At 49.0% G+C, this 23,629-nt stretch overlaps 1 protein-coding gene and 1 long non-coding RNA gene across 5 annotated transcripts; both read left to right on the top strand.

Moving 5' to 3' along the window:
- Positions 1–1,395: 1,395 nt before the first annotated feature.
- Positions 1,396–23,492, top strand: LOC148222942 (uncharacterized). Of its 4 annotated transcripts, none has more exons than XR_015804995.1 (6): positions 1,396–1,499; positions 12,812–13,022; positions 13,289–13,440; positions 15,037–15,283; positions 17,357–21,872; positions 22,062–23,492. It is a non-coding gene; the product is annotated as an uncharacterized LOC148222942 (long non-coding RNA). The 4 variants fall into 4 exon arrangements; XR_015804994.1 differs by having other exon boundaries at positions 15,524–21,872; XR_015804992.1 differs by having other exon boundaries at positions 15,037–21,872.
- On the top strand, positions 1,838–4,688 carry LOC148222943 (C-type lectin domain family 2 member B-like). The gene is made up of 4 exons (XM_088168594.1): positions 1,838–1,962; positions 3,013–3,229; positions 3,411–3,511; positions 3,602–4,688. Exons 1-4 carry the CDS (start codon positions 1,838–1,840, stop codon positions 3,714–3,716), a joined length of 558 nt encoding a protein of 185 aa, XP_088024720.1. The 3' UTR covers positions 3,717–4,688.
- Positions 23,493–23,629: the final 137 nt, after the last annotated feature.

Here is a 23,629-nt window from a genome sequence, read left to right as displayed (position 1 = left end):
TTGACAGATGTCCCTTTGAACTCTTTGGGGATTCCAACAGTTGTTTCATAAAATGAAACAAGGCAGGACAAGGAACACCATCACTGTTGGGTTTTTCTGGGACATTTTTTATCTTACCTTATATTTACAAATATCTATGTACACAAACGGCAGGACAGGAATGCTGGAGCAGCTGTCTCGAAGCTTTATTCCATCACAATCATCAGCCTCATTTTACAGAACCAAGCAAGGCAGATGGAACAGCTTCAGCTGCTGGCACAGCAGATGAATTTCTCTTTCTGACAAAGTCTTTTAACAACTTTCTAGCCAATAGAATAATATTAAAAGCTGACAAGTGTTTGCTCAGGCCAATTAATAAAACCACACGTACATCTTGCTTTATACAATGCTTGTTTGTAATAGATGAAAACAATGGATAACCTTCATTATTAAGCTTACATATTTCTACTGTCCTGCTTCACATATTTTCCCGAGGCCTGTCTCTACACAGCTCACAGCCCTATTGTTTCTTGTCCTTGCATCTCCAGCATTCTTGCATTTCTCCATCTTGAAATTTGTTTTCACACAGCTTTCTGAGAGTTCTATACCTTTTCTATTTCCCACAGTGCCCTGCAGTGTTTTGCCAGTGGAAGGAGCACTGGAAGAGATACTGGGAACACTGGGAGGGAAGTGGGAGCACAGGGAACACTAGGAAGGAACTGGAAGGGACTGGAAGCAGCGGGAGTGAAGAAGAAGGAGCACCGGGAGGGGGATTAGGAGCACTGGGAAGGAGCAGTGCTCCCAGTTCCTTCCCAGTTCTCTCCCCATCGCTGCCGGTGCTTGCCAAGAAGAGGGATAGTGCGAGGGGACTGGGAGGAAACTCCCCAGCACTCGGCAAGGTGCAGCAGCCCCAGGTGTGAGCAGTGAGGAGGGAGAAGTGCCCCCAGTCACTCCCCTGTGTCTGAAGTGGGGAGGACCCCTCTTCACCTACGATTTAAGGGTCTCAATTGAGGGCAAACACAACGCTTTCATTATTTTTGGAGTCACACTGGATGGGATATCACGGTTTTCCATGAATTTAATGTTTGAATGGAAGGAGAATGCCCTTTTGGTGTTGTTTTCTGGGTTTGCACTGAGGGAAAGCGCTATATTTCACTGGTCTTAAGGAAAAAAGGCCAGAAGACTCCGAGCACCGCCGGACACCGGCCAGGGTTCCGATCTGTCTTGTCCCTCCATCACATCACTGCACCCGCTGGGAAATGCCCAGGGTCAGTTTCACCGAAGCATGAACTCTGCCAAACTCTAGCCTCCACGGCAGCTTTTTTGAAACGTGATTCGGTGAACGAGCGCCTTCTCCCCTTCCTCCCCGTCCGCTGAATGTTCCAAAGGGCCAAAAGCCGCCCCGCCCCCAGCTCGGCTTTAAAGAGCGGCGGCAGCGAAAATTCCTCCTATTCCATTTCCGGGAGCGGAGCGGCGGTTTCGAGCGGCGATCCCCGGAGCTCGGAGCGGCTCCAGCACAGGTACGAGCCGCGCTCGGCTGTGCCCCAGCCCGGGGCTCGCTGCGGCCGGAGGGGCCGCGCTGAGGGGAACGGGGCGGTTCTGGCGAGTTCCTTGGGCCGGCTTCCCCCGTGTGCCCCGTGCCCTGAGACGGCCGAGGGAGCGGCTGCCCGCGGTCTCGTCCTTGCCGCCGATCCCTGGGGACGAGCCGGTGCCGCAGCAGCGATGGCTCATGCCGGTGTCTCTCGGTAGCTCGGAGGTGGCTGCTCCGTGCCCGGCAGAGTTTCCGGCCGTGGCGCCCCGGGCTCGGCGCCGCTGCTCAGGCGGGAGGTGTCCCTGCCCGGCTCAGGGGTGGCACGGGATGAACTTGAACGAGCCTCAGAGCCCAAAGCACTGCAGGCGCCGAGTGGAGGCAGAAAGCGCCGCATCCTGCTGGAGCGGCTGGATGGACCTGGAGCGCTCAGCAGGCTGCGCTTGTCTCCGCAGGTCCGGGCAGCGGGGACAGCGCGGGACTGAGCTGGCAGCGCCTCCCTGAGCCTCGGGGTGCCGCAGGACCGGGACATCCCGTGACCTGTCATCATGTCCCTTTCAATGGGCCATCCCCTTGGGTGTGCAGCTGTTCCCGAGGCCGATCTCCGAAAGGCTTTTTCAGCACTCCTGATGTGTCGGGAGCACAGGGCTGATTGTTCCAAGCATAGAGATTCCGGCTGTGAGCTGGAGCAGAGTGAATTCTGCTCCATTCATGGGCCTGTGAAGGAGCTCCTGCATCTCCAGGAAGGACCAGCAGCCTGGCTGCCACACTTGCCTGGGGTGCAAGAAGCCACTTGTCATAAGCAGGGGGATGCCAGTTGTGAGCGTGCAGTGAGTGAAGATGTGGAGAATGGAATCTGCAGCAGGGATGGCAGTGTGAGGGAGCCCCTGTATCCCCAGGGCACATCAGCAACCGGCCATGTACACAGAAACATCCTCAGAAGATTGCCAGGTGAGTGCAGAGCCAGGCCTGTGGCCTCTGGGGAGGGGACAGTGTCATCTGTCAAGGCCAGGGCTGGCAGGTGTGTGGCTGTTTCCCGATGTGTGGAAGAGGCCTCGTGCTCCGCTCGGCGCCAGCAGTGGCTGGAAGCGGCAGCCGCAGCTGCCCCCAAGCGTGTGCAGCTCTCCTGCTGCAGCCTGTCCCCAGCGCGGTGTCCCTGGCTGTCCCCACAGCTGTGTCCCTGCCCGTGTCCAGGCTCTTGGCTCTCTGGCTGCCAGCTGAGGAAGGGAGGGAGAGAGGAGCAAACAGGCTGAGAGGTCCCTCCTGTGCTCGCCGGGCATTGGGGGAGCAGCTTGGAGGGCCGGCTGTGGTTGTGGCAGCCAGCAGCTCTTTCCTGCTGCAGGCGAGTGGTTCAGCTGCCATCCCGTGCTCACCTCGGCGCTGCTTGTGCTCCTGGTGCTGGTGCTGGCGTTGTCGGTGGCCTTGGCTGTGCAGTCAGGTAAGGGAGGGGCAGCAGCCTGGGCCCAGCCCCTCGGGGCAGAGCGGGGTCCCTGCTCCCTGCACAGGGCAATCCTCACACCTTCTCCTCTTCCCCCTGCAGCACCACAGCTTCCAGTTCCACCTGCGACTCCGCAGGTTGTGGTTCTGGGCTGTCCCTCCGGCTGGGTTGGATACAATGGAGTGTGCTACTACTTGTCAAAGGATTCCAGAAGCTGGGAGCAGAGTCAAGAGCGGTGCTCCGAGCTCGGGGCGTCGCTGGCCATTCTCAAGGATGAAGAAATGGTGAGTGAGGGGCTGCGGGCGCTGTGGGGTGTCTGAGGGGAGCCTGGGGGTGTTCGTGGTCCGGGCTGGGTGCTGGTGGGGCTGGGGCTGCAGCCCTGTGCCGGGGCCTTGCAGGGAAGGAGCCCCGGGGCCATGTCCCCCCGAGGGGCCGGGGCAGCTCCCACTGCTCTCTCCTTGGCAGGATTTGTTCTTCCGCCTCCGCGGGAACGGCGATTACTGGCTCGGGCTGCGCAGACGGGGCGAGCAGCTGCAGTGGGAGGACGGCAGCAGCTTCAGCTCCTCGTGAGTGCCGGGGAGCCGGGCAGGGCATGGGGGGACAGGGGCACAACGTGTTCCCCTGGCATCCAGCGCTGTCTCTGCTCCTCCCTACAGGTTTCCTGTCCTTGGCAATTCCGAGTGTCTGTACCTGGCTGAGGATAAATTCAGGAGTGTGATGTGCTCCAATCCGCAGCCGTATCTGTGCAGCAAGGCCCGAGCTCCCCTGTAACAGGGGGTGGAGAAAGGACCTACTCCCCGCTGGGCAGTGCCAGCTTCCCCTCTTAGCCCGGCACAGGGCTGTCCTTTCTCAGCTGCACCCTGTGCCTTGCACTTGCTCTCAGGGTCACCTCAGTGCCTGTTCATCTCCTCGGCCAGCGCTGTGCTGGGTGTTCCAAGGAAAAGTCTCTGCAATCCATCCTACCAGCCATGCTAGCTGGAGTGAGGGGATTGCCCTCATTGCACAACAAGCTGGAATGGGAAAATCCAAATCAGGGTGGTCTCTTGGAAATCATCTCCATGTGGCCTGTTGGTGAGACTTTTGGACTGTCCTTGGAAGGGGAAGAAATACAGCTGGCATGTGCTGAGGAGGAATCCCACTTTTGGCATCAGGCACCTGACTGTGAAGAACAGTCTCTCTCTCTCTCTCTCTCTCTCTTTCTGTCCATCTGTGTGTATGTTGCAAAGGATCTGACTGTTCTGCTTTGGGAGCAACGCCAGGGTTGTGCAGGTGAAGGATTTGTCCCCTTGAGGGAGAAGCAGTGACACGATGTGTCTGTAACCCCCATCCCTCTGTGTTGGAGTGTGTGAATCAGAGGCCTCTCCGAGTTCTTCAGGGAGAGCGATCAGAGTGCATGGATTGAATGAAATCATTTCGATGGATTCACGTATATTAAGCCACTCAAACATGAAATAGAAGCGTAAACTTAAGTTTTAAGTAATTAAGTAAATTTAAGTATATATATATAAAATAATATATATTACCTTAAGAAGTAAAAGCATTAGAATTTAGTATGAAAAGAAATTTTAGTGAGAGCTCAAAAAGAAAAACAGTTCTCAAACCCAAGTTTCAGTGAGCCCCCAAAAATAATTTGGAGATAATAAAAATGTAGGAAGAATATTGCTCTTATATTTCAGGTAGAACAGATAAGGCTCTATGTGCAGATTATATGTAAACTTTTGTATTAAAAAAACTGGAATTCTCTTACGTTTTGAAGAAGTGCTTCAGATTTGTGTTTTTAGCTCACTGGGTAATTTGTAAATAAGAATCCGTGCACTGGGGAGAGACTCTCTGTCCCTCTTCTTTCTCCTCCCTGCCATAATCATTGCCCAGAAGAAGACAGGAGCTGCGGCTGCAACTTCGGCCCTCCCGGGGCCTTGCACGGCAGAGCTGCTTCTGCTCCTGATCGGGACTGTGCTGCTATTTGGGACTCTGTGCTGAAAGCTTTTAGCACGGACTGGAACACTTGGGCCTCTTTGCCTTTTGGGAACTGCTGTGCCTTTACAATGAACAACTTTATAGCAACTAACAACTGCTGAGCTCTTTTGAGGATTCAAACCCACAAAAATCCTGACACTTCGAGCCTTTCCTGATGTGTTCTGTTCCTGCCCAGGGTGAGGAGGAGAGGGACAGAGTGGTTTTGCTGGGACCAGGCCCAGCCCACCCCAATCATCCCTGCAATAATTCACTCCTATTCCACCATTACCCGGTCCCACAACGGGTCCAGTTCCACGGGCAGGTGCCTGGAGTGAGAGGAGGCAGCTGGTGCCAGTGGGTGAAATGTCTTTGCTGCGAGCTGGCAGGGAGAGGAGGAGGAGAAAGTGGTGGAAAGTAAAGGGGAGAGAAAGACGGACAAGGATGGAGCAATGGAAAGCAGCGGGGATGGGCATGGGGCAGGCAGGCATTTGGCTTTCCAGCTCTGTGGCAGGAAACAGAAAACTGTGAAATCGATGCAGGAGCAGGGGGGAGTGTCTTGGTTTGAAAGACAGGTATGGTCGAAGGAAAGGCAAGAGCCCCCTTCCCGAGATGCAGAATGCAACCCCCTCCCTTTTAATTATTTTAGGTCCAAATCAGAACGCTTCAGGCAGGAGGTGTGGGGATAAGGGTAACAGTTCTTTACTGATATCCAACAAGGCAGAAAAAAACCAACAGGTATAAAAACTGTCAACAGAACAGTCTAGCTCTGCTCCAGTCCCTTCTGGCCGCAGGCCGTCTCCCTGTGCTGTTACCGGTGCTGTGGGGGCAGGGCAGGTCCCGCGCAGTTGAAGAGGGCTGGAGTGATGGCAGCAGCAGCCCAGGGCTGAGAGGGATGGGAAAGTGACTCCCCCCCTCACGGTGTCGGTCGTGGTGCTCAGCAGAGTGTCCGGAGGTAGTAGGGTGAGATGGGAGAGCAGCAGAGCGAGGTCCAAAGGCAGGGAGCGTGGATCTCAGTGCTGGGATGGCAGGGGAGATGCCAGAGCAGAGCCCCGGGCTGTCCTCCCACTCCACGAGCCAAGCGAGAGAGAGAGCCCCGCTCCAGACCCCCCGTCCCACCTTTCCTTTTCCGGTTACCCCCCCCTCCCCCTCCAGCCACCCCCCTAGGAGAGAACATTATCTGTCGTTTTAAGGTGTAGCCACAATTACTTAGCATAGCAATGGGAGGAATTCCACAGAAAGAAAAGGGGAACAATCCAACCCCCACCAACTTGGCAAGGAATAATAATTGCTCTTGAATTAGTAACGGGTTTGCCAAAGTTTCAAAATAAAAAGTGAAAATTATGTGGAGTAAAAGGCAAGTAACTGCTAAAACAAACAGTGTGACTGAGGCGAGGCGTCCCTCGGGCCACTGATCTGTATCGAGGCGCCGCTTTGACAGCTAAGGCTGCTTCCCCCAGCGCCTGAAAGCGCCTGGGGCACTTCAGCAAGGGCCCTTTGTGAGGGCCACTGGGCTTGAGAGAGGGCAGGAACTCAGCCCCTGTGTCTAGGAGACTGACAAGTGTATCCTTGCTCCTTTGAATGTCAGGGTACATTGGCGTGTGGGGCGTTGTTCTCATATCGGCTGTCCCCAGCATACTTGGGGTGTTATGCACACGTTGCCCCGGTGGTCCGAAAACTCCTGTGGGAAGCAAATGAACAGATGAATGAAGGAACGTGACTGGGCCGGAGGTTGCCCAGCGCTCCCTGGTGCGGCGGGTTGGAGATGGGCGACGCTCCGGCCAAGGCTGCTGGTGGCGGCTGGGCTGGGGCTGCCTGCGGTCCGCTCTGGTCTGCAAGCCCCACAGATTTCACATGTAAATCTTCTGACCCCTTTTTCCACTGAGCCTCAGAAATGGTATACTGAGCTGGGGTTAATACTAAGTTCTGCAGTCCCTTTAAATCATGAGGGGTCAGAAGATCCGTTGACAACGAAGACCGTAAAAGATTCGCAAAGTAGGGAGATCCCAGCCCGTGTTCTGTCGCCGTGCAGCGCAGTTCCTTCATTTCCGATTAAGCGAGGGATTCCCACTGCGGGTTGTTTCCCCTGGCACCGTGTAGCCTGACTGGAGAGACTATTTTTGCTGCGATACGAAAATCCCGCTCCTTCAGAGCCTTTTTCTTTAATCGCACCCAGTTTTCATGGGGGTCAGGAGGGAATAGGTCAGGCTCAGCTCCTGGATCTGTTAGTGCCGGGTGGAAGGGGACCCCCTCGTCCTCGCTGCTGGAGCCGCAGTCAGATGGGATAGATGGGCTGCTGAGGACCGTGAGACAGAATGCCTTCCCTCCTTTGTCTGGGCACAGCGGGGGTGATGGCTGCGGCCGCTCTCCAGGATCAGCAGCGCCAGGTTCAGCGGGCAGCGAGAGTCAGAGCGGGGCAGGGGCCGGCGGCATCCGCAGAGGATACAGCCTGGGACTGCTTTGGCTTTTTCAGTGTTCCAAAAATCTCCCTCCAGGCCTGGGGCACACGCGTTGCCTGCTCGTGTCCCGTAGTAGCCAGATCAGAGCTTAACGCCGACCTTGTCCCGATAGCGAAGGGTAAAAATTGAAGAATGGCTGGTATCGGGAAACAGGCGTGAAAACGATGGTAAAAGTGACTTAAGGCCATGCTTTAGGATGGAGGAGCCATGCTTTTCCAGAAACGCAGGCATGGTTTGATTCTCGTCTCTGTCCTCGGACATGTCCTGTCCCATAGTTCAGTTCTCCCGGCTCGGCAGTCACATCACACGAGGACAGGTGATTGTGGGCCCAGACCCGGTTCTGTCACCGGATCAATTCCGGGGGCTCGCCCATTGCCTCCAGCTGTGCCTGTCCTTCTCCTGACACAGGAGCATCAATTATCGGCTATGGAGACAGACGGGTACACTGACTGGTGATCAGAATCCAAATGTACTGCGAGCTACATGTGCTTATAGACCATTTTGGAAAGGCTAGTACTTTTTTTCTACCTGCATTGGGTTAAACATCACACAGACAAACTTATACATTTTGCAATATCTGTACTTGATCGAACCATCTTTCCTGTCGCCAGTCTTGATCCAATCTTCTTGCTCTGTTTGTTCTTGCCAAGGCAGCTGGGTTGTCAAACTGCTCATGCTGATTAAATCCACAGTACTCTCTGTCTCAGCTTTCACAAAGGGCAATGAGTACTTCCCACACAATTGTATTGGTGGCACTCAAAGTCTCCAAAATCCCTGCACACAGAGATTTCCTGGGACTGTGTGGGTCGAGAGGCCCCAGGTGTGTCCGATGAGCACCTGAGGGCCCCAATGAACTTTAATGACCCCAATGAGCCTCACCTGTGCTCTCCACCAACGCCCACGGGCTGGGAGCCTCTTGAAGCTCAGCCTTGAGTTTGGGTGCGCTTCTTAGGCTGTGTTACAGGGTTGGATTGTGATCTGTTTCTGCTGGTTCTGGATGGACTCGCGGCTTCTCTGTGCCCTTCCTGCCCTGGAGAGTGCTGATGGAGATTTTTGCGAGGAGCCAGGCTCAAATCGTTCTAGAGAGACCTTCTTGGTGAGTGCTGTTCTGCCAGTACTGGGCCACCCCTGCCCATCTCCATGTGCTGTGTGCTACTGGGGATCATCCAAGGAGTTGTTCCTATTCCCAACACATCGACCTCTTCCTCATGCTTCCCCTTGGCACATAGCTCTGAGGTGGGTGGGATGTGTTCTGTGACTCTTTCACTGTGCAATAGTTTTTGTTGGGGAAATGTTTTGGGCACTTCAGGTCTGCCCCTTGAACTCATCACATAAATCTTGTGAGGTAAGGGGAGCAATGCTGTGTGAATATCCTGGTTTTCCTACAAGACAAAAGCATTATGTGATGATTTCTATTCCTGCAAAGTAGCAAATCACCCGCCCTGTGTGCAAGGAAAGTATACAATTGGTACTTGTGTTAACTGGTTAAAAAACAGATAATTTTCAGAAAAAGCAAAATGTCAATTCTGCTCAGATAATTTTGGTGTTTGAAAGATTTGGAGCTATGGTAACATATTTCTAGGTCTGGTTTTGGACCAGACATATAAATATGTGTGTGGTGCATAAGTATGTATTTGTTGTTTAAGCCAGCTCACCTAGGCTGGGTCTGTAAGGCAGAAATGCCCCCTTCCCCACCTGTTTGAAGGCAGTTGCTGAGAAATTTCCTATGCAAGGACATAGCTATGGAATTCGTGGAGGACAACAGTCCACACCAGTGATGAGGCTGTTGTGAGATGCATAAAACGAGCTGCTCCCCACCGGCCCCCAGGAGAGGCTTGTGAGCCCCCCCTTGCAAGGTGTTGTGTGCTTTGTGTTTTATTGTCTGGAAGTTGCCAGACTCCCTTCGGGTCGGCGCTGCCTTTGCCTCTTTTAGAATTTGAAGAGGCCTCAGCTGCCTCCCTACTTCCTTCCTCTGTCACCTTCAAGGTTCTGTTTCCCAGACCTCGTTCTTTCCTTATAAAACCCCTTCTAATCTGTTCCCCACTTAGGGCTTTGTTGTGTCCTTGTTTTTCTTCCTTCTGGGTGCTGTTGGTGAAGGGGTGGCTTTGAGGAGCACACCCTGCTCTCTTTTCTCAACATTTTTTTTGTTTCTCAAAACAGCATTGTAGTTATCCCAATCTCCTGCTGCTGAGGGCTTCCTTAGCCTCTTGCTGAAATGAAAAACACCCGGGAAGCTTTTCCTTTCCTTTCCTGAGATTACAATGCTTTCTACAAGTCCTTGAGATGTGACCATGATGGTTAAAACCCCACAGTGCAAATGAAGGTTTCCTCCTTCTTTCCCCCACTCCATGCTACGTCCTCTCCCTTACTTTGTCATCTCAACAACTGCTAAGGAATATTTCTCATCTTGCCAATTGGCAATGCAACTGCTTTTGAATTCCGTTTTAAACTCGGGCTCTGCCCATGCTATGGATTGGAAGTTTTGATGAAGTTGTTGGTGCTTCACGAGCTCTGTGCTGCTTTAAAGCCTTTGTCCAAGGGTCAAAGAATAAACCTGGCAGGGAATGAAGGAGTGTTGTCCACTAAGTTGTTTAGATATGGAGTGTATTAAACCAGGTTTCTCTAAAAGCCATTTTGGGTAAGTAAGGGGTAAGGTACTTGAATTACTTTGGCAAATTTTGGGTCCATTTAGGGTAGATGCACACTGACAGAAGCTGTTTATCTGATGCTCAATACGTGCTCTGATCAGTGCAGGGCCATTCCCTCAAGAAGTGTGTGAACCAAACGCAGCAACTGGAGAACAAAACACGAGTTGAGCTTAGAGAGCTGCACAAATGAAATCCCAGGGATGCTCCAGCCTGGAACATGTCCCTCCCCAGCAACTTTTCTTACAGTTTAATTGAAAAAAAGCTAAAAAGTGATGCTCAGGGCTTTGGGATCTGGTTCATAACTGCAGAGGGGATGAGCTCTTTTATTGGAAGTCAGGCAATGCAATGCCACTAGCCTGCAGCCTGATTGCTTCTCCTTGAGCTTAAATTCAAAGGGTTTTTTCTTTTGGCTTTTTAAAAGTGTTCTTGGAGATACTGTAAGTAAAAGAAGGGAACAGAAGTAGAGTGGAGCACCACTGGCACAGTAATTGATATTGTACTCTTCCTCTTTTCCTTTTAAAAATATGTGTAGATAACACGAGCTTTTTAACTCAGTGGCCTGGGAGAAACATGCTTTTTTTCCTTTCTTAGGAAGAGAAGTGCAAGTCCTGAGGCACTGGGCCAATGCTCTCTGCATTTTATCGAAGTTTTTACAACTGAACAAGGGGCTGATAAGATTGACAAGGAAGACACAACTCATGAGCTCGCTAGGCAGCAGCCTCCAGACTCTTTGGTGATGCAAAGAGCAGTAGGGTATGAAGAGTGTTTTCCAGTGTGAGATTAATCCATAATAACATTCTCCCTGACATCAAAGTCACTTCTTATCAGCCACTTATTTCCCGAAGTGCAGGAGCTGGAGTGTTTGACAAAGCCCGGGAAGAATGATGAAGAATATTCCTGTCAGATTTCTCCTTCTCTTCTGGTGCCAGGAAGAGTAACCCATCCTCGATAAGGGTTTTGTTCCTCTGTGATTGCGTGTAGTTCAGAGAGAACACAGTACCCAGGAGCATTAATTATTGAATCTATACTGCCTCCCTCCATCATGTGAGGTCTGAGTCTTGTGCTGGCAAGTGGGGCCAGGAATATTTCTGCCTGTCGGCCTTGGAGCTGGAACGTTTTGGAAGAACGTTTGGAACGTTGGGAGACTCAGGTCCCTCTAGGATCAGAAGAGAGGAGGGAGATTCCTTTCCCCAGGAGGTCTCTGCATGGAATGCTTTTCCCAAGTCGGGATTTCCCTTGTACCAGCTCAAGTCCTGCCTCTTCAAGACCAGAGCACGCAGTGCCACGCAGTGTTTTCCCGGCGGCGGGAGCGCTGGAAGAGATACTGGGAACACTGGGAGGGGGAAGTGGGAGGGCTAGTGGAAGCACCGGGAGTGAAGAAGAAGGAGCACCGGGAGGGGCATTAGGAGCACTGGAAAGGTGCGGTGTTCCCAGTTCCTTCCCAGTGCTCTCCCAATCCCTGTCGGTGCTTGCCAGGAAGAGGGATAGTGCGGGGGAACTGGGAGGAAACTCCCCAGCACTCGGCAAGGTGCAGCAGCCCCAGGTGTGAGCAGTGAGGAGGGAGAAGTGCCCCCAGTCACCCCACAGTGCCCTTACTACTTCCCAAAAATGAAAAGACGGGGATTTACGAGAAGAAGAGGCATTTAAAGTGAAGGAGAAAGTCGTCTTTTCGGTAACCGTGTTTGAACTGGGGAGGACCTCCCTTCACCTACGATTTGAAGGGTCTCAGATGACGGAAAACACAACTTTTTCATGATTTTTGGTGTCTCGCTAGGCGGGAAATCACAGGTTTCCATTAATTTCATATTTGAATAGAAGGAGAATACCTTTATGGTGCTGTTCGATGGGTTTGAATTGAGGGAAAGCGCTCCATTTTACTCATCTTAAAGGTAAAAGGCGGGCAACCTCCGAGGTCGCCTGAGGCCGCCAGCTTTCCTCCGTTTTCAACTCCGGTTAGACGCGTGGGGCAGACAGCTGCTTGGCGAAACGGCCAGAAGCAGCAACCGAGGGGTGATTAGCTCATGAACTGGTCGCTTCTAAAAGATTTTTTTCGTACAAGGTTTCCCCCACTTCGAGCTCCGCCTCCCCTCCTTTCCCGCCCACTGAATGTCCCAAAGGGCCAAAAGCCGCCCAGCCCCCAGCTCGGCTTTAAAGACCGGCGGCCGCGCCGGGTGGGTCTGGCCGGGAGAGAAGCGGCGGTGTCGGGCAGGCGGCGGCCCAGAAGCTCGGAGCGGCTCCAGCACAGGTACGAGCCGCGCTCGGCTGTGCCCCAGCCCGGGGCTCGCTGCGGCCGGAGGGGCCGCGCTGAGGGGAACGGGGCGGTTCTGGCGAGTTCCTTGGGCCGGCTTCCCCCGTGTGCCCCGTGCCCTGAGACGGCCGAGGGAGCGGCTGCCCGCGGTCTCGTCCTTGCCGCGGATCCCTGGGGACGAGCCGGTGCCGCAGCAGCGATGGCTCATGCCGGTGTCTCTCGGTAGCTCGGAGGTGGCTGCTCCGTGCCCGGCAGAGTTTCCGGCCGTGGCGCCCCGGGCTCGGCGCCGCTGCCCAGGCGGGAGGTGTCCCTGCCCGGCTCCCGGAGAGCTCCCGGAGCCTGCGCTTGTCTCCGCAGGTGCTGCTGCAGCGTCCGGGCAGCGGGCACTGAATCATGATTTTAAAGAGTTCAGATTGTAGCTAAGGGTTAGAAGCAATTCATATTGATAAGGGTGTAAATTAGATAAACAAACGATAGGTTGGTGATTATTGCATGCTTAAGCTCAAGATAATGGAGGTATTGTTTGTCATTGAGAACTTCTTTCGGTTTTGTTTCTAGAGGAAGGTGGAGTAAGTGAACTCTTATAAGAACAGTTTGAAACCAGTAGAATAATGGCTCAGACCTGGACTTTGTACCAATCAGTCACGAAGCAGGGGATATTGGATGGTGCCAGAGTGTCACGGAGACCTGATGAAGACTTTCCTTACTTCATCTTTCAAAACAACTGACCCAATTCGAGACCACCGACCCAATTCAAGAGAAGAATTGTGTAAGCGTGATGGACTATTGGCCTCATTTTCGTGCAGAGCGGGGGTGAGAGGTGCTGGGGTAATGCATATGTATCGAATGTAAGACTTTGGGAAATAAATAGAGGACAAGGAAGTTTGCACGGGGCTGCCACGTCTCTAGGGAATTACTCTCGTGCAGCCCGCCGGCGTCTTAATAGACACACCACTTTGTAACTTTAACTAGTTAGAGAATCTTTGTCCGTGAACATATATCGGTTTTAACCATTCAATTTGGCGACCACGGCAGGTCAAGGCTCTGCTCGGCAGTGGGACCAGCTCGGGTTGGTGACCCTATCGGGGTGCCCCTGGGATATTCCTTGGAAGAGAGGGCTCTGCCGCTCGGGCTGTTCATCCAGCAGCAGACAAGGACTCCTGACTGCTAAAACTCCGGAGAAAGCGGTATTTTTAAAAACTGAAACCGTTTTAATCAGTGGCCTGTAAGGCGTACGCATGGTCAGAAAGGCCATTGGGAAGCCGTGGGAGACGTCCCAGCACAAGCTGTGCCTATGCAGTGTGCTTGAGAGCGGTCAGTTGTATTTGGTGTGCGGCAGAGAGAGCGGTGGAGCTGTTGTGCCGGGCCGGGCTCGGGCTTTGGCTGCCGGCAGAGGGGGATTTTGCCGTTTGTTGGGCCGTAAAGAGCTCAGTTTGCTAGCAATTTGGGGCTAGCACTTTTAAGGGCAAACCCTTGTCTGTGGTTATTATGCTGTTGTGAATGTGTCCTGACTGTGAGAGTGGCTGTGAGGAAAAAAAGCCCCCTCCCCGCCGTGAGTGTGGTGTGTGCGTACTTTAGTTGATCTGGAGAAGTAAGGGTGAATGCTTTAGTACAGTGTGTTTGTGAGAGCTTCCCGCGGCAATAATACGGCTGTGATTTTAGTTTTTGTGGAAGAGATGTTCGTTTGCATGTCAGTGAGAGACGGAGAGTTATGTATCGGAGCTGTCGTGTACTTTTAAAGTAACTCTGCCATCTTCTGTCAAAAGTGTGTAGGTTTTTTTGCGGGGGGGAAGGGGGGATTTGGGAGCTGAGACGTGGGCGTTTTGCAAGGAAATGAGTACAGACAAAGGACAGGATCGTTTTAGCAGGGAAGGGTAAAAGCGTTTAATAAGGGCTTAGTTGTGATTCTAGATACGGATGTTGTGTTTGTTAGATAATAAGAGTAGCTTCTGTCTGAGAATCCAACCTAGCCAGACGGATAGAGGGAGTTCCCTTCCCTCAGTGGTTTGGGCTGGACGCGTGGGAGTTTGTGAATTCAGTGACCCGGTGGATAGATGGGGAAATGCAAGAATATATTTAGAAGGTTTCTATCAAACGTCTGATGGAAAACTGGTGACTTTGGATTGATAACAACAGGCTACAGAGAATTTAGAAAGTCAAGAAGAGGTGAATGGAATAGCTTGTATTTGTGGGAAGTTTCCTGCAGTTTTAGTGTATCTAGGGGCTGGCATCATGCGTGGGTGCTATTGCAGTGTAAGATTTGCACGGGACACTATTATTGTTCTACTGCTAGCCGGTACAGAGAGTGTGCTCGGTGCCGACAGCTCCCTGATCGAGCTGATTTAGAATCAAAGATTTTAAAGCTGGTGTGTGGAAAGTCACACTTAACGCCTGAGCTGTGCGAGAAGAAGACTGGGAAAGGAGAGTAAGGAGCTGTGAAGCTCGGTTTGGGTGGAAAAGAGATGAGAAGGTGAAGGAGGAGATAACAAGAACTAGAGTGCTGGGAACTAACCCAAGTAAAGAGATCCCTAAAACTAGTTGGTTAGGATGTGTTTTGGCACACTGGAAGGAACTGGAAGGGTACAGTGGTAGAGAGAAGAAAAAGGCTTTTGTTAAGTTTTGTACTCAGTGGTGGCCACTTTACAGCCTTGAAAAAGGGGTCAGATGGCCTCCAGCTAGAACTTTAGATGATGAGACTTTGTTACCGCTGATGCTTTTCTTGGGACAGGAACAGAAGTGGGAAGAAGTGAGGTATGCTGACATGTTTTTTCTCCCTCTGGCAGCACCCTGAGTGGCAGAGGGATTGTGGAATTGGAACCCTCTCTGACCCCTTGGTATTGGCCCTGGAAAAAGACAATAAGGCCGGTAGAGCAAGGCTAAAATGATGTTGTAGTTCATGGTCAAGAAATCAACGCTGCACACACCCTGACAAGGTGTATCCAGCTGAGTCACTAGAGCAAAAGTTGAGGAATTTGTTTAAACCACCCGCGGGAGTCAAGGAAGGCTGAAAGGAGAAGCAAATTCGAGATGGTAATTAACCCCAGCTCCCACTTTACCCTCTACTTCTGTAAAAAAGCCAACTCCAATCTCTATATCAACTCCAGCTCATATTCCATCCCCCACTCCAATTAAACCCATTTCTATTTCAACTCCAGCTCTAAGCACAGCTGAATCAACTCCAGTTTCTATTTCAGCTTCGGCTCCAGCTTCCATTCTATCCCCCACTTCAAATACTCCACTTAGTCCTGAATCTCTCCCACTGTCCAACAGTGACAATGAGGAAGAGGAGCCCTCTCCAAAGGGTCCTACAGCATCCCAGACCTGGAAACCAACTAAGAAAATTATTCAAACACCTTTGAGGGAGGCAGTAAGTCCTGAAGGGAAAACAACATTCCTTAAAATTCCTTTTTCTAGAATGGATTTAGAGGCTTGGGAAAAGATTGCAAAATGTTATTGAAGTGACCCAATAGGTGTGGCAAAGAAGTTCAAGTGTATGATTAAGCACTATCGACCTGAGTGGTCAGATCGCCAGCTGTTGTTGGAGATGCCTTAATGGAGACAGAAAATTGATTTTAAAAGTAGCTGAGAGTTTAACAGAAAATGTTTGTAAAATAACACAGAGGAAAAGGAGAGATCTCTTTCCTCTTCAAAATCCACATTAGAATCATAATAATAATGAAAATATGGAAAAACTAAAGGATTATCAAGACTTTATAGTGAAGGGGTTAGAGCAATTCCTAAACTTATAAACTGATCAACCCTATATGCAATCAAGCATATAGGTCCCTGTGAAACACCTTCTGAATTTTTAAAACATTGGTGAGATGCAAAATGCATTGCCATGCACCTTTAAATCCTGAGTCTGAGGCAGGGATACAACAACTAGTAGATTTATTTCTCGGACAATCTACAGGAGACATTAAACACCAAGTTCAGAAGATGCGGGGTCTGACAGAGCAAGATGTAGAGACTTGGCTAGAAGAGGCATGGAGAGTTTTTAGCAACCGGAAAGAAGGGTGCAAAGAAAGGATGAGAAAATTGGTAACAGGAGTAAGGGAAGAAGAAGAAAAAGGGAGGTGTGGACAAGGGCCACCAAGGCAGAAACCACCCTGGCTAGGGAAAGACCAATGTGCATTCTGCAAGAAAAATGAACACTGGAAGGACCAGTGCCCAAAATGATGAAAAGACAATAATCAAAGAAAAGAAGATTGAAAAGGTGAGGCAGTGGTTGCTTATGTTAAGGAAGACTGAGGTAGGCTGCAAGGTCTTACCCTTGAACACCCTCTGGATATAATGAAACTAAGGAACAAAAATAAAAAGAAATAGAATTTTTAATAGATACAAAGGCAATGTATTTGGTGTTAAATAAAGCTTTAATGCTAATAACAGGTAATTATGTCATGGTAAAAGGGACAACTGGCCAATCTGAAAGAACTTATTTTTATAGGCCACTGAAATAGAATTTGGGAAACAATGGGGAATTCACAAGTTTTTATATATGCTTTTATAATGCTTCATGAACACTTTTGGGTAGAGATTTATTGGAACGACGAGAGGCAAAAATAATATTTAAAAATGGGGAGATCATTTTGCAGGTTGAGGACCAACAATATGTAGAGAAGTGTTAGACCTGGTGTTAATAACCAATGAGACTAAAGTTGAAAGTGAAGATGAAATAGAAAGGAAAAGAATGGATCAGGTATTTCCTGGGATGTGGGTTTCTAATATACCAAGAAGAGCAAAGAATGCAGCCCCAGTGCAAGTTAAGCTTAAAGAAAGAAAACAGCCAGTTGGAGTTACATAGTACCCCTTCAAAAAGGAAGATAGGGAAAGGATTAGCTCAGTAATGGAAAATTTTTTGCAGATACGGCTATTAAAAGAATGTCAGTCTGAGTTCAATACTCCTGTTCTACCTGTTAGAAAGCCTGATGGATCCTACTGAATACTGCAAGATTTAAGAGCTGTCAATGAGATAACTGAGGATTTATACCCAGTGGTTGCCAACCCCTACACTTTGTTAACCTGTTTAACACCTGAACTAATATGGTTTATTGTTTCAGATTTAAAAGATGCTTCCTTTTGCCTTTGTCTCCATGAGGCTAGCCAGAAGATTTTTGCATTTGAATGGGAAAACCCCCAAACTGGATGCAAAACTCAGCTCACCTGGTCAGTTCTTCCCCAAGGATTTAAGATTTCAGGATTTGGAGAACAACTTGCAAAAGATCTGGAATCTTGGGAAGCTCCATCAGGAGAAGGACAGTTGCTGCAATAAAATAGCTACCAAAACTCAAGAGATCTGTGGACGGCAAGCCTCCTAAACTTTCTGGGTTTACAGGGGTGTGGAGTATCCCAGAAGCAAGCCCCGATGGTGAGGCAAGCAGTTATCTACTTGGGCTACGAGGTCATTGCTGGACAAAGAAAGTTGGGATGGAATGGCAAGGGAGCAATATGCCAGACCCCAAAACCCCAGACAGTAAAGGAACCGAGAACTTGCTTGGGCACGATGGGGTGGTGCAGACTGTGGATTTACAATTATGGGCTGTTAGTCAAACCCCTATATGCCTTGATTACAGCAGGAAACAGAGACATCCAATGGACGAAAGAAGCCACACGAGCCTTTGACCAGCTAAAGAAGGCCCTCATGTCAGCTCCAGCCCTGGGACTCCCAGATGTGACTAAACAATTATTGTTGTTTTCTCATGAAAATCTGGGAATTGCTTTGGGAATACTAGCACAAGAACACCCCTCTCGAAGACACTGAGACCTGGTTCACTGATGGAAGCAGCCATGTGATCAGTGGAAAAAGACATGCTGGGTCTGCAGTTACCACGAGCAGAGAGGTGACAGAGTCTGGACCATTGCCAACCAACACCTCGGCACAGAAGACTGAAATAATTGCCTTAACCCCGGCTTTGGAACTGGGAAAAGGAAAGAAAATTAATATTTATACAGACTCAAGGAATGCATTTGGGGTGGTTCATGCGCATGGAGCCATCTGCAAAGAAAGAGCACTGTTGAACTCACAAGGGTAAAGCATTTAACATGTACAAGAGAAAATAAAATTATTGTAGGTAGTCCAGCCACCTGAAAAGGTAGCCATCATGCACATCAAGGCACAGCAAACAGTGAGCTCAGAATTGGAAGAGAGAAATGAGCTGGTGGACAGAAAGGCAAAAGAAGCAGCTAAAGGTGAGGTAATTAATGAAACAGTTGAGGCAGCTTGAATTCCAGATGAGCAAATTTCTATTGAAGGTAAGCCAAGGTACAATAAAAGGGACAAGGAGCTCATTAAGAAAGAAAACAGAAGTTATAACCAGGAGGGGTGGGCTATTACAAATGAAAGGAGAGGAAGGCTTGTGATCCCCTCTTACATGCTATGGTCCTTAATGAAAGAGGAACATGAGAAAATGCATTGGGGAGTAGATTTGAAAGATAGAATCATAGCTAGAACTTTGCGAGGCACAATAATTCAAGTGACTCACCGAGGTAGCCTTTGCCTCTAAACTAATCCCAAAAATATTCCCTCAACCAAAGTCTGGGCAACTTGAGAAAGGATATGGACTCTGACAGCAATGGCAAATTGATTTTTTCAGAACTACCCAGGAAAGGGGAGGTATTGATATCTATTGGTGTTAACAGATCCCTTTCCAGGGTGGCCAAAAACTTTCCCTACCAGAACTGCCAGAGGGTGAGAGGTACCCAAAGCATTGTTATAAGAAATAATGCCACATTTTGGAGTCCCAGCCACATTGTCTTCAGAAAGTGGGCCACATTTTATTTCAAAACTTATGCAGCAAATTAGCCACGATTTAGGCATAGAACTAGGAACTTCATAGTCCATATCATCCACAGTCAGGAGGCCAAGTGGAGAAAATGAATCATTTGATTAAGCAGCAAATGATAAGACCGGGACAAGAGGCAAAGTTATCTTGGCTCTTCCATTAACATTACTGTTAATTCAGACCAAGCCAAGAACACAAGAAAAACTAAGTGCCTTTGAACAATTGTATGGAAGGCCATATGGAATTCAAGAAGGGACAACACCCACTCAAGTAGGGGGAGAAGCCCAACATAAATGTGTGGTGGCCTTAAACAAGCAACTTAGAAAATTTGAGAAACCAGTGACTGGGGCCTCGAAGCAGAGAATTGGATGGACCAGTACATGATGTACACTCTGGGATTATGTTTATGTTAAGTCTTTTGCAGCAAAGACTCTGGAACTGCAGTGGGAAGGACCATTCCAAGGGCTCCTCACCACCTATACTGCAATCAAAATCAAGGAACAAAATGCGTGGATCCATCACTCCTGAGTGAAGAAAGCTCCTGAAGGACTTTGGAAAGTTATACCGGGTGACAACGAATTGAAATTAAAACTTTCTTGGGTAAATAAATAGAGTGTGGGTGAAATGATAAGCATAGTTTAAAAACCCTCTGAAGAAGAGAAATGCTTGTAATTGTAAAGTATAATCAAGTCAGTATAGCCTGGAGAGTTGTGGCTTTTGTGACCATTGCTATAGCCACAGATGCTATTGGAGTTAATGCAACACCACGTGTGTATAATGAGACTGGTGTATATAATGAGCCAAGGGAAAGCTTATGACTTCTACTCCTGTAAGCCTCTGAGTCAGATGTGGAAATTTAGAAATGCAACAGTATGGGAAGGAAGAAATGTTTAGGGATGTGAATATGTGTTTATCTAGGATGGATTCCATGAGTTTCACCAGGAGTCTGTGAAAGCTATTCAAATTGGTCCTGAGTGCTGTGACAAATATTTAATTAATTGCCCTGAGTTTAGGCTTAAAATAGAAGGTTGTTCAATTAAGGATTTTAAGATTGACTCTAATGGAACCCAAATTTGTACAGATCCCTGAAAAGATGAGGTTAAGATAACTCCACGAGGGCCAACACTAGCAGAGACCAAGGTCACTCCAATTCAAACCACTTCAGAGCCCGTAGTTGCCATAATTACCAAGACTGGGCCATATGCTCTTAAGAAGACAGGAATTCAGAAGTTGCTCGTTAATCCAGAATGGTCACTAAAATGGGTAGAGATGACAATGCAGGTGAATGCCTCTACCATTCAACCCCAGTGTGCTCCATTTTTAAGGATCTCTTTCATGGACTGGACCACCTGGCTGCAGAAGTGTATGCCTTATATGCCCAGAGAGAAGAGAGACCTCACTGTGTTATTGGGAGCAGGACTGGGGGTTTTAAACAGAATGGATTCAGAAGTACTAATGAACAAATTGACAGTGATTGGCAGTGATGTGGTTAAATTGCAACAACCTTTAAAATCCTCCTTATTGGCATTAGGTACCAGCCAGTGGAAGTTGTCCAAAATATTACCAAAATGGGAAAACATGTGTTGGGGGTTGGTTTTTCCTTTCCTCTCTGTCTGTGGAATTTTTCTCATGGACATGCTAAGAAGCACTGATGGGACAGGGGGATGGGGAGACTCTCTGTTTCTTTTTTTGGAGTTTCTCTTGCAGGGTGGGGGAACACCCCGAGATTGGAAGAAGGTAAAGGAGGGTGGGGGGGCAGTTTCTGGCATTCACTCGTTTTTGGCTCTGGGAGGAGGAATGCAGCTGGAAAACCTCGCCCCCCATCCCAACATGGGGGCTGCCACTTCTGGTGTTGGACCCTGCACCCCTGCTACGATGCTCTCCTGCTTCAACCTGTCATCTCCAAGCATCCTGATGGAGCACCAGGACCGACACTGTCCCCAAGGATCCCTGAGCAGAGCCTCTCCTCCACCCTTCCCATCCAGGACACAGCTGCCATCATCCCCAGCACTCCTGCAGCCACGCGGGATCGCCGCATCTGCCCCTGCCCACCGGGAGCCGGCTGGCACTGACTGCCAGCTGTGATGGTAACTGCACCACAGGGGAAAGTGTCCACAACCAAAAAACTGTTACTGGGTTCCTGTCCTGTTTGTTGTTAATTTCATAGTTGTTGTTTGGTTTGCCTTGTTTTATATATATATACTATGATATATACCTATATATGTGTATTCATATATGTGTGTATATATATATAGAAAGAGCTGTTATTCCTATCCCCATATCTTTGCCTGAGAGCCCTTAATACCAAAATTATACTAATTCAGAAGGAGGCATCCATTAGCTCCATTTTAGGGAAGGTCCTGCTCTTCCCTAGCACACACGTGTCTTTTCAAACCAGGACACTGCCCGAACCTGCCTTTCCCCTCACCCTTTTTCCCACAGTAACACTCCCTCCCTGTTACCCTCCTCCCTAATAACAATGTTTCTTGCACTGTCCTTGTACCCTTTAAGTTACAGTTGCAGATTATTTCTTCCTACCTCTGGATTTGAAGTATTCTTTAATCTCCACCGAGTAACCCATCTACAGTACCTTCCTCCATGAACCAATGAAGCGAATGATGCTGCTGTCTCCAGCCAACACTGCTCAACTCTGGATGCTCCCGGTCCTACCAACGGCATTTGGATGGCTCGTCCCTCAGCCCAAACAAAATTGTGAGTGACCCTGGAAAAAACTCTTCAACAGGACAATCTGTGCCTGGCCATGGGTGACCTCAGCGACCCTCTAGCCACGTGCCTGGTGGGAATTCTGCTGATGGCAAGAGACTGTCCCGTTACAGGTAAAAAACCCAGCCTGGTGGATACATGGGAGGAGTGGACAGGGATTTTGATACATGCACCAGAGGAGCCCCAAAACTGGACCTATTGGGGTCCTCCCTGGCCACTTTCTGTATTCAGTTTTACTATTCAATTTTACATCAGCCTCCCATCAGCCTCTCCCAGTCTGAATACATTCAATATCTCCTTAGAAACACCTGAGCCAGAGAACATGGCATTGAATGGATGGATCATATCCCTGATCATGCACCAGCTGCTGGGAAAGCTGAATGGACTACTGAAGACTACCCTGAAGGCACTTGGTGGAGGAACCTTCAAGAATTAGGAAATGAACTTAGCAAAGGCCACCTGGATGGTCAAGACCCATGGGTCCATCAGTCGAGCTGGTCCTGCCCAGTCTGAACCCTTGCACACAGCAGATGGAGATAAAGTCCCTCTGGTACACATGAAATGAATTTTAAGAAAGACTGTTTGGATTAGTCCCACCTGAGACCAAGACAAACCCATCTGAAGGATTGTCTTTGCACAAGGACCTGGTTACACCTAGTGGGTATTGCAGAAAGATGGAGAAACCCGTTGTGTACCACAGGGAAACCTAATCTTAAGTGAGAACTGAGTATAAGGATTCACAGTAGAGTCTAAAGAGGATATTGATTTGGGTATGATGCAGATGGTAATAGAATAAGGGGTGGATAATGTCTTGGGTTGCAATACAGGATGTGACCAAAAGTGTGTATTCTATCCCTATCTGTTAAATACCAGGTGGGGGAATGTCCTTTATGTTTTCCACACCCCATCCTTCCTCCAGGAAGATATCTTCTGTTAATGCCCATTGAGTCCCACTGCATGACTGATAAAATTCCATCATCTTACTGGGAGATGCTCCACCCAGGGCGGGGGGAGCCAAGCATTTCCTACCCACATAAAATCTGAGATTTGGAACATCAGAGCAGCCTTTTCCCACTGGATTCCAGAGGAAAACCAGACCCTTCTACATAATCACTGGACCTTCAGGGGAAAACTGCACCCTTCAACAGGAGCATTGCTTCAACTGAACCACATCTGTCACTGCAGGAGGATGCAGCCACCATTTAATGGGACTGCTACCAACACCCTGACTGACTGATGGGATGTCAGATTGCATTCTGACTCTGTCAGTGTTTGGGGTTTGTATAACCGTAATTCTAGTTTTTGTAATATTGTATTTTTATTTTAATTTTTCTTAGTAAAGAACTCTTATTCCTGTTCTCCTATCTTTGCCTGAGAGCCCCTTCATTTCAACATTATAATAATTTGGAAGGGGAGGTTTACATTTTCCATTTCAAGAGAGGCTCCTGCCTTTCTTAGCAGACTCCTGTCTTTCAAAGCAAGACAACTGCTTTGAAGTAACACACAAGGCTCCTCTGCTTTTAATTTTTGAGAGTATTTGTAGCAAAGGAAGCCTGAGGGAATTAATTAGGGAAGACAAGTGTGGTGTAGTTCCTTTTCAAGAGATTTTTAGCGAAGTATATTCTGAAGTTAACTGGTTAATTTTCCCTTATTGTTTGTGTTTAAACTGGGACAATCCTCATTCATCTGCAATATTAAGGGTATCAATGGAAAGAAACCTGCCCGGGGCATTTGTACAGAGATATCAATTGATTGGGAATTCCCATTTTCTTGTTTAAATAGAACAGGGAACATCCTGTATGATGCAATTTTATCAGTTTGAAATGAGAGCATAACCTCCATGTTCATCATCTTGAAGTTGAAATTGAGA

This window comes from Sturnus vulgaris, chromosome 8 (assembly GCF_052056855.1).
Source record: "Sturnus vulgaris isolate bStuVul1 chromosome 8, bStuVul1.hap1, whole genome shotgun sequence".
Classification (NCBI taxonomy): domain Eukaryota; kingdom Metazoa; phylum Chordata; class Aves; order Passeriformes; family Sturnidae; genus Sturnus; species Sturnus vulgaris.
Note: the sequence above shows the minus strand (reverse complement) of the source record. Positions and strands in the feature narration are given on the sequence as shown.

What these genes read in the sequence shown, in the direction of transcription:
- LOC148222943 (XM_088168594.1), top strand. Translation starts at nt 1,838, where the DNA reads ATGAACTTGAACGAGCCTCAGAGCCCAAAGCACTGCAGGCGCCGAGTG. An exon ending in GGCTGCGCTTGTCTCCGCAG is followed by an intron (nt 1,963 to 3,012) that starts GTCCGGGCAGCG and finishes CTCCCTGCACAG; the next exon opens with GGCAATCCTCACACCTTCTC. An exon ending in GGCAGCAGCTTCAGCTCCTC is followed by an intron (nt 3,512 to 3,601) that starts GTGAGTGCCGGG and finishes TCCTCCCTACAG; the next exon opens with GTTTCCTGTCCTTGGCAATT.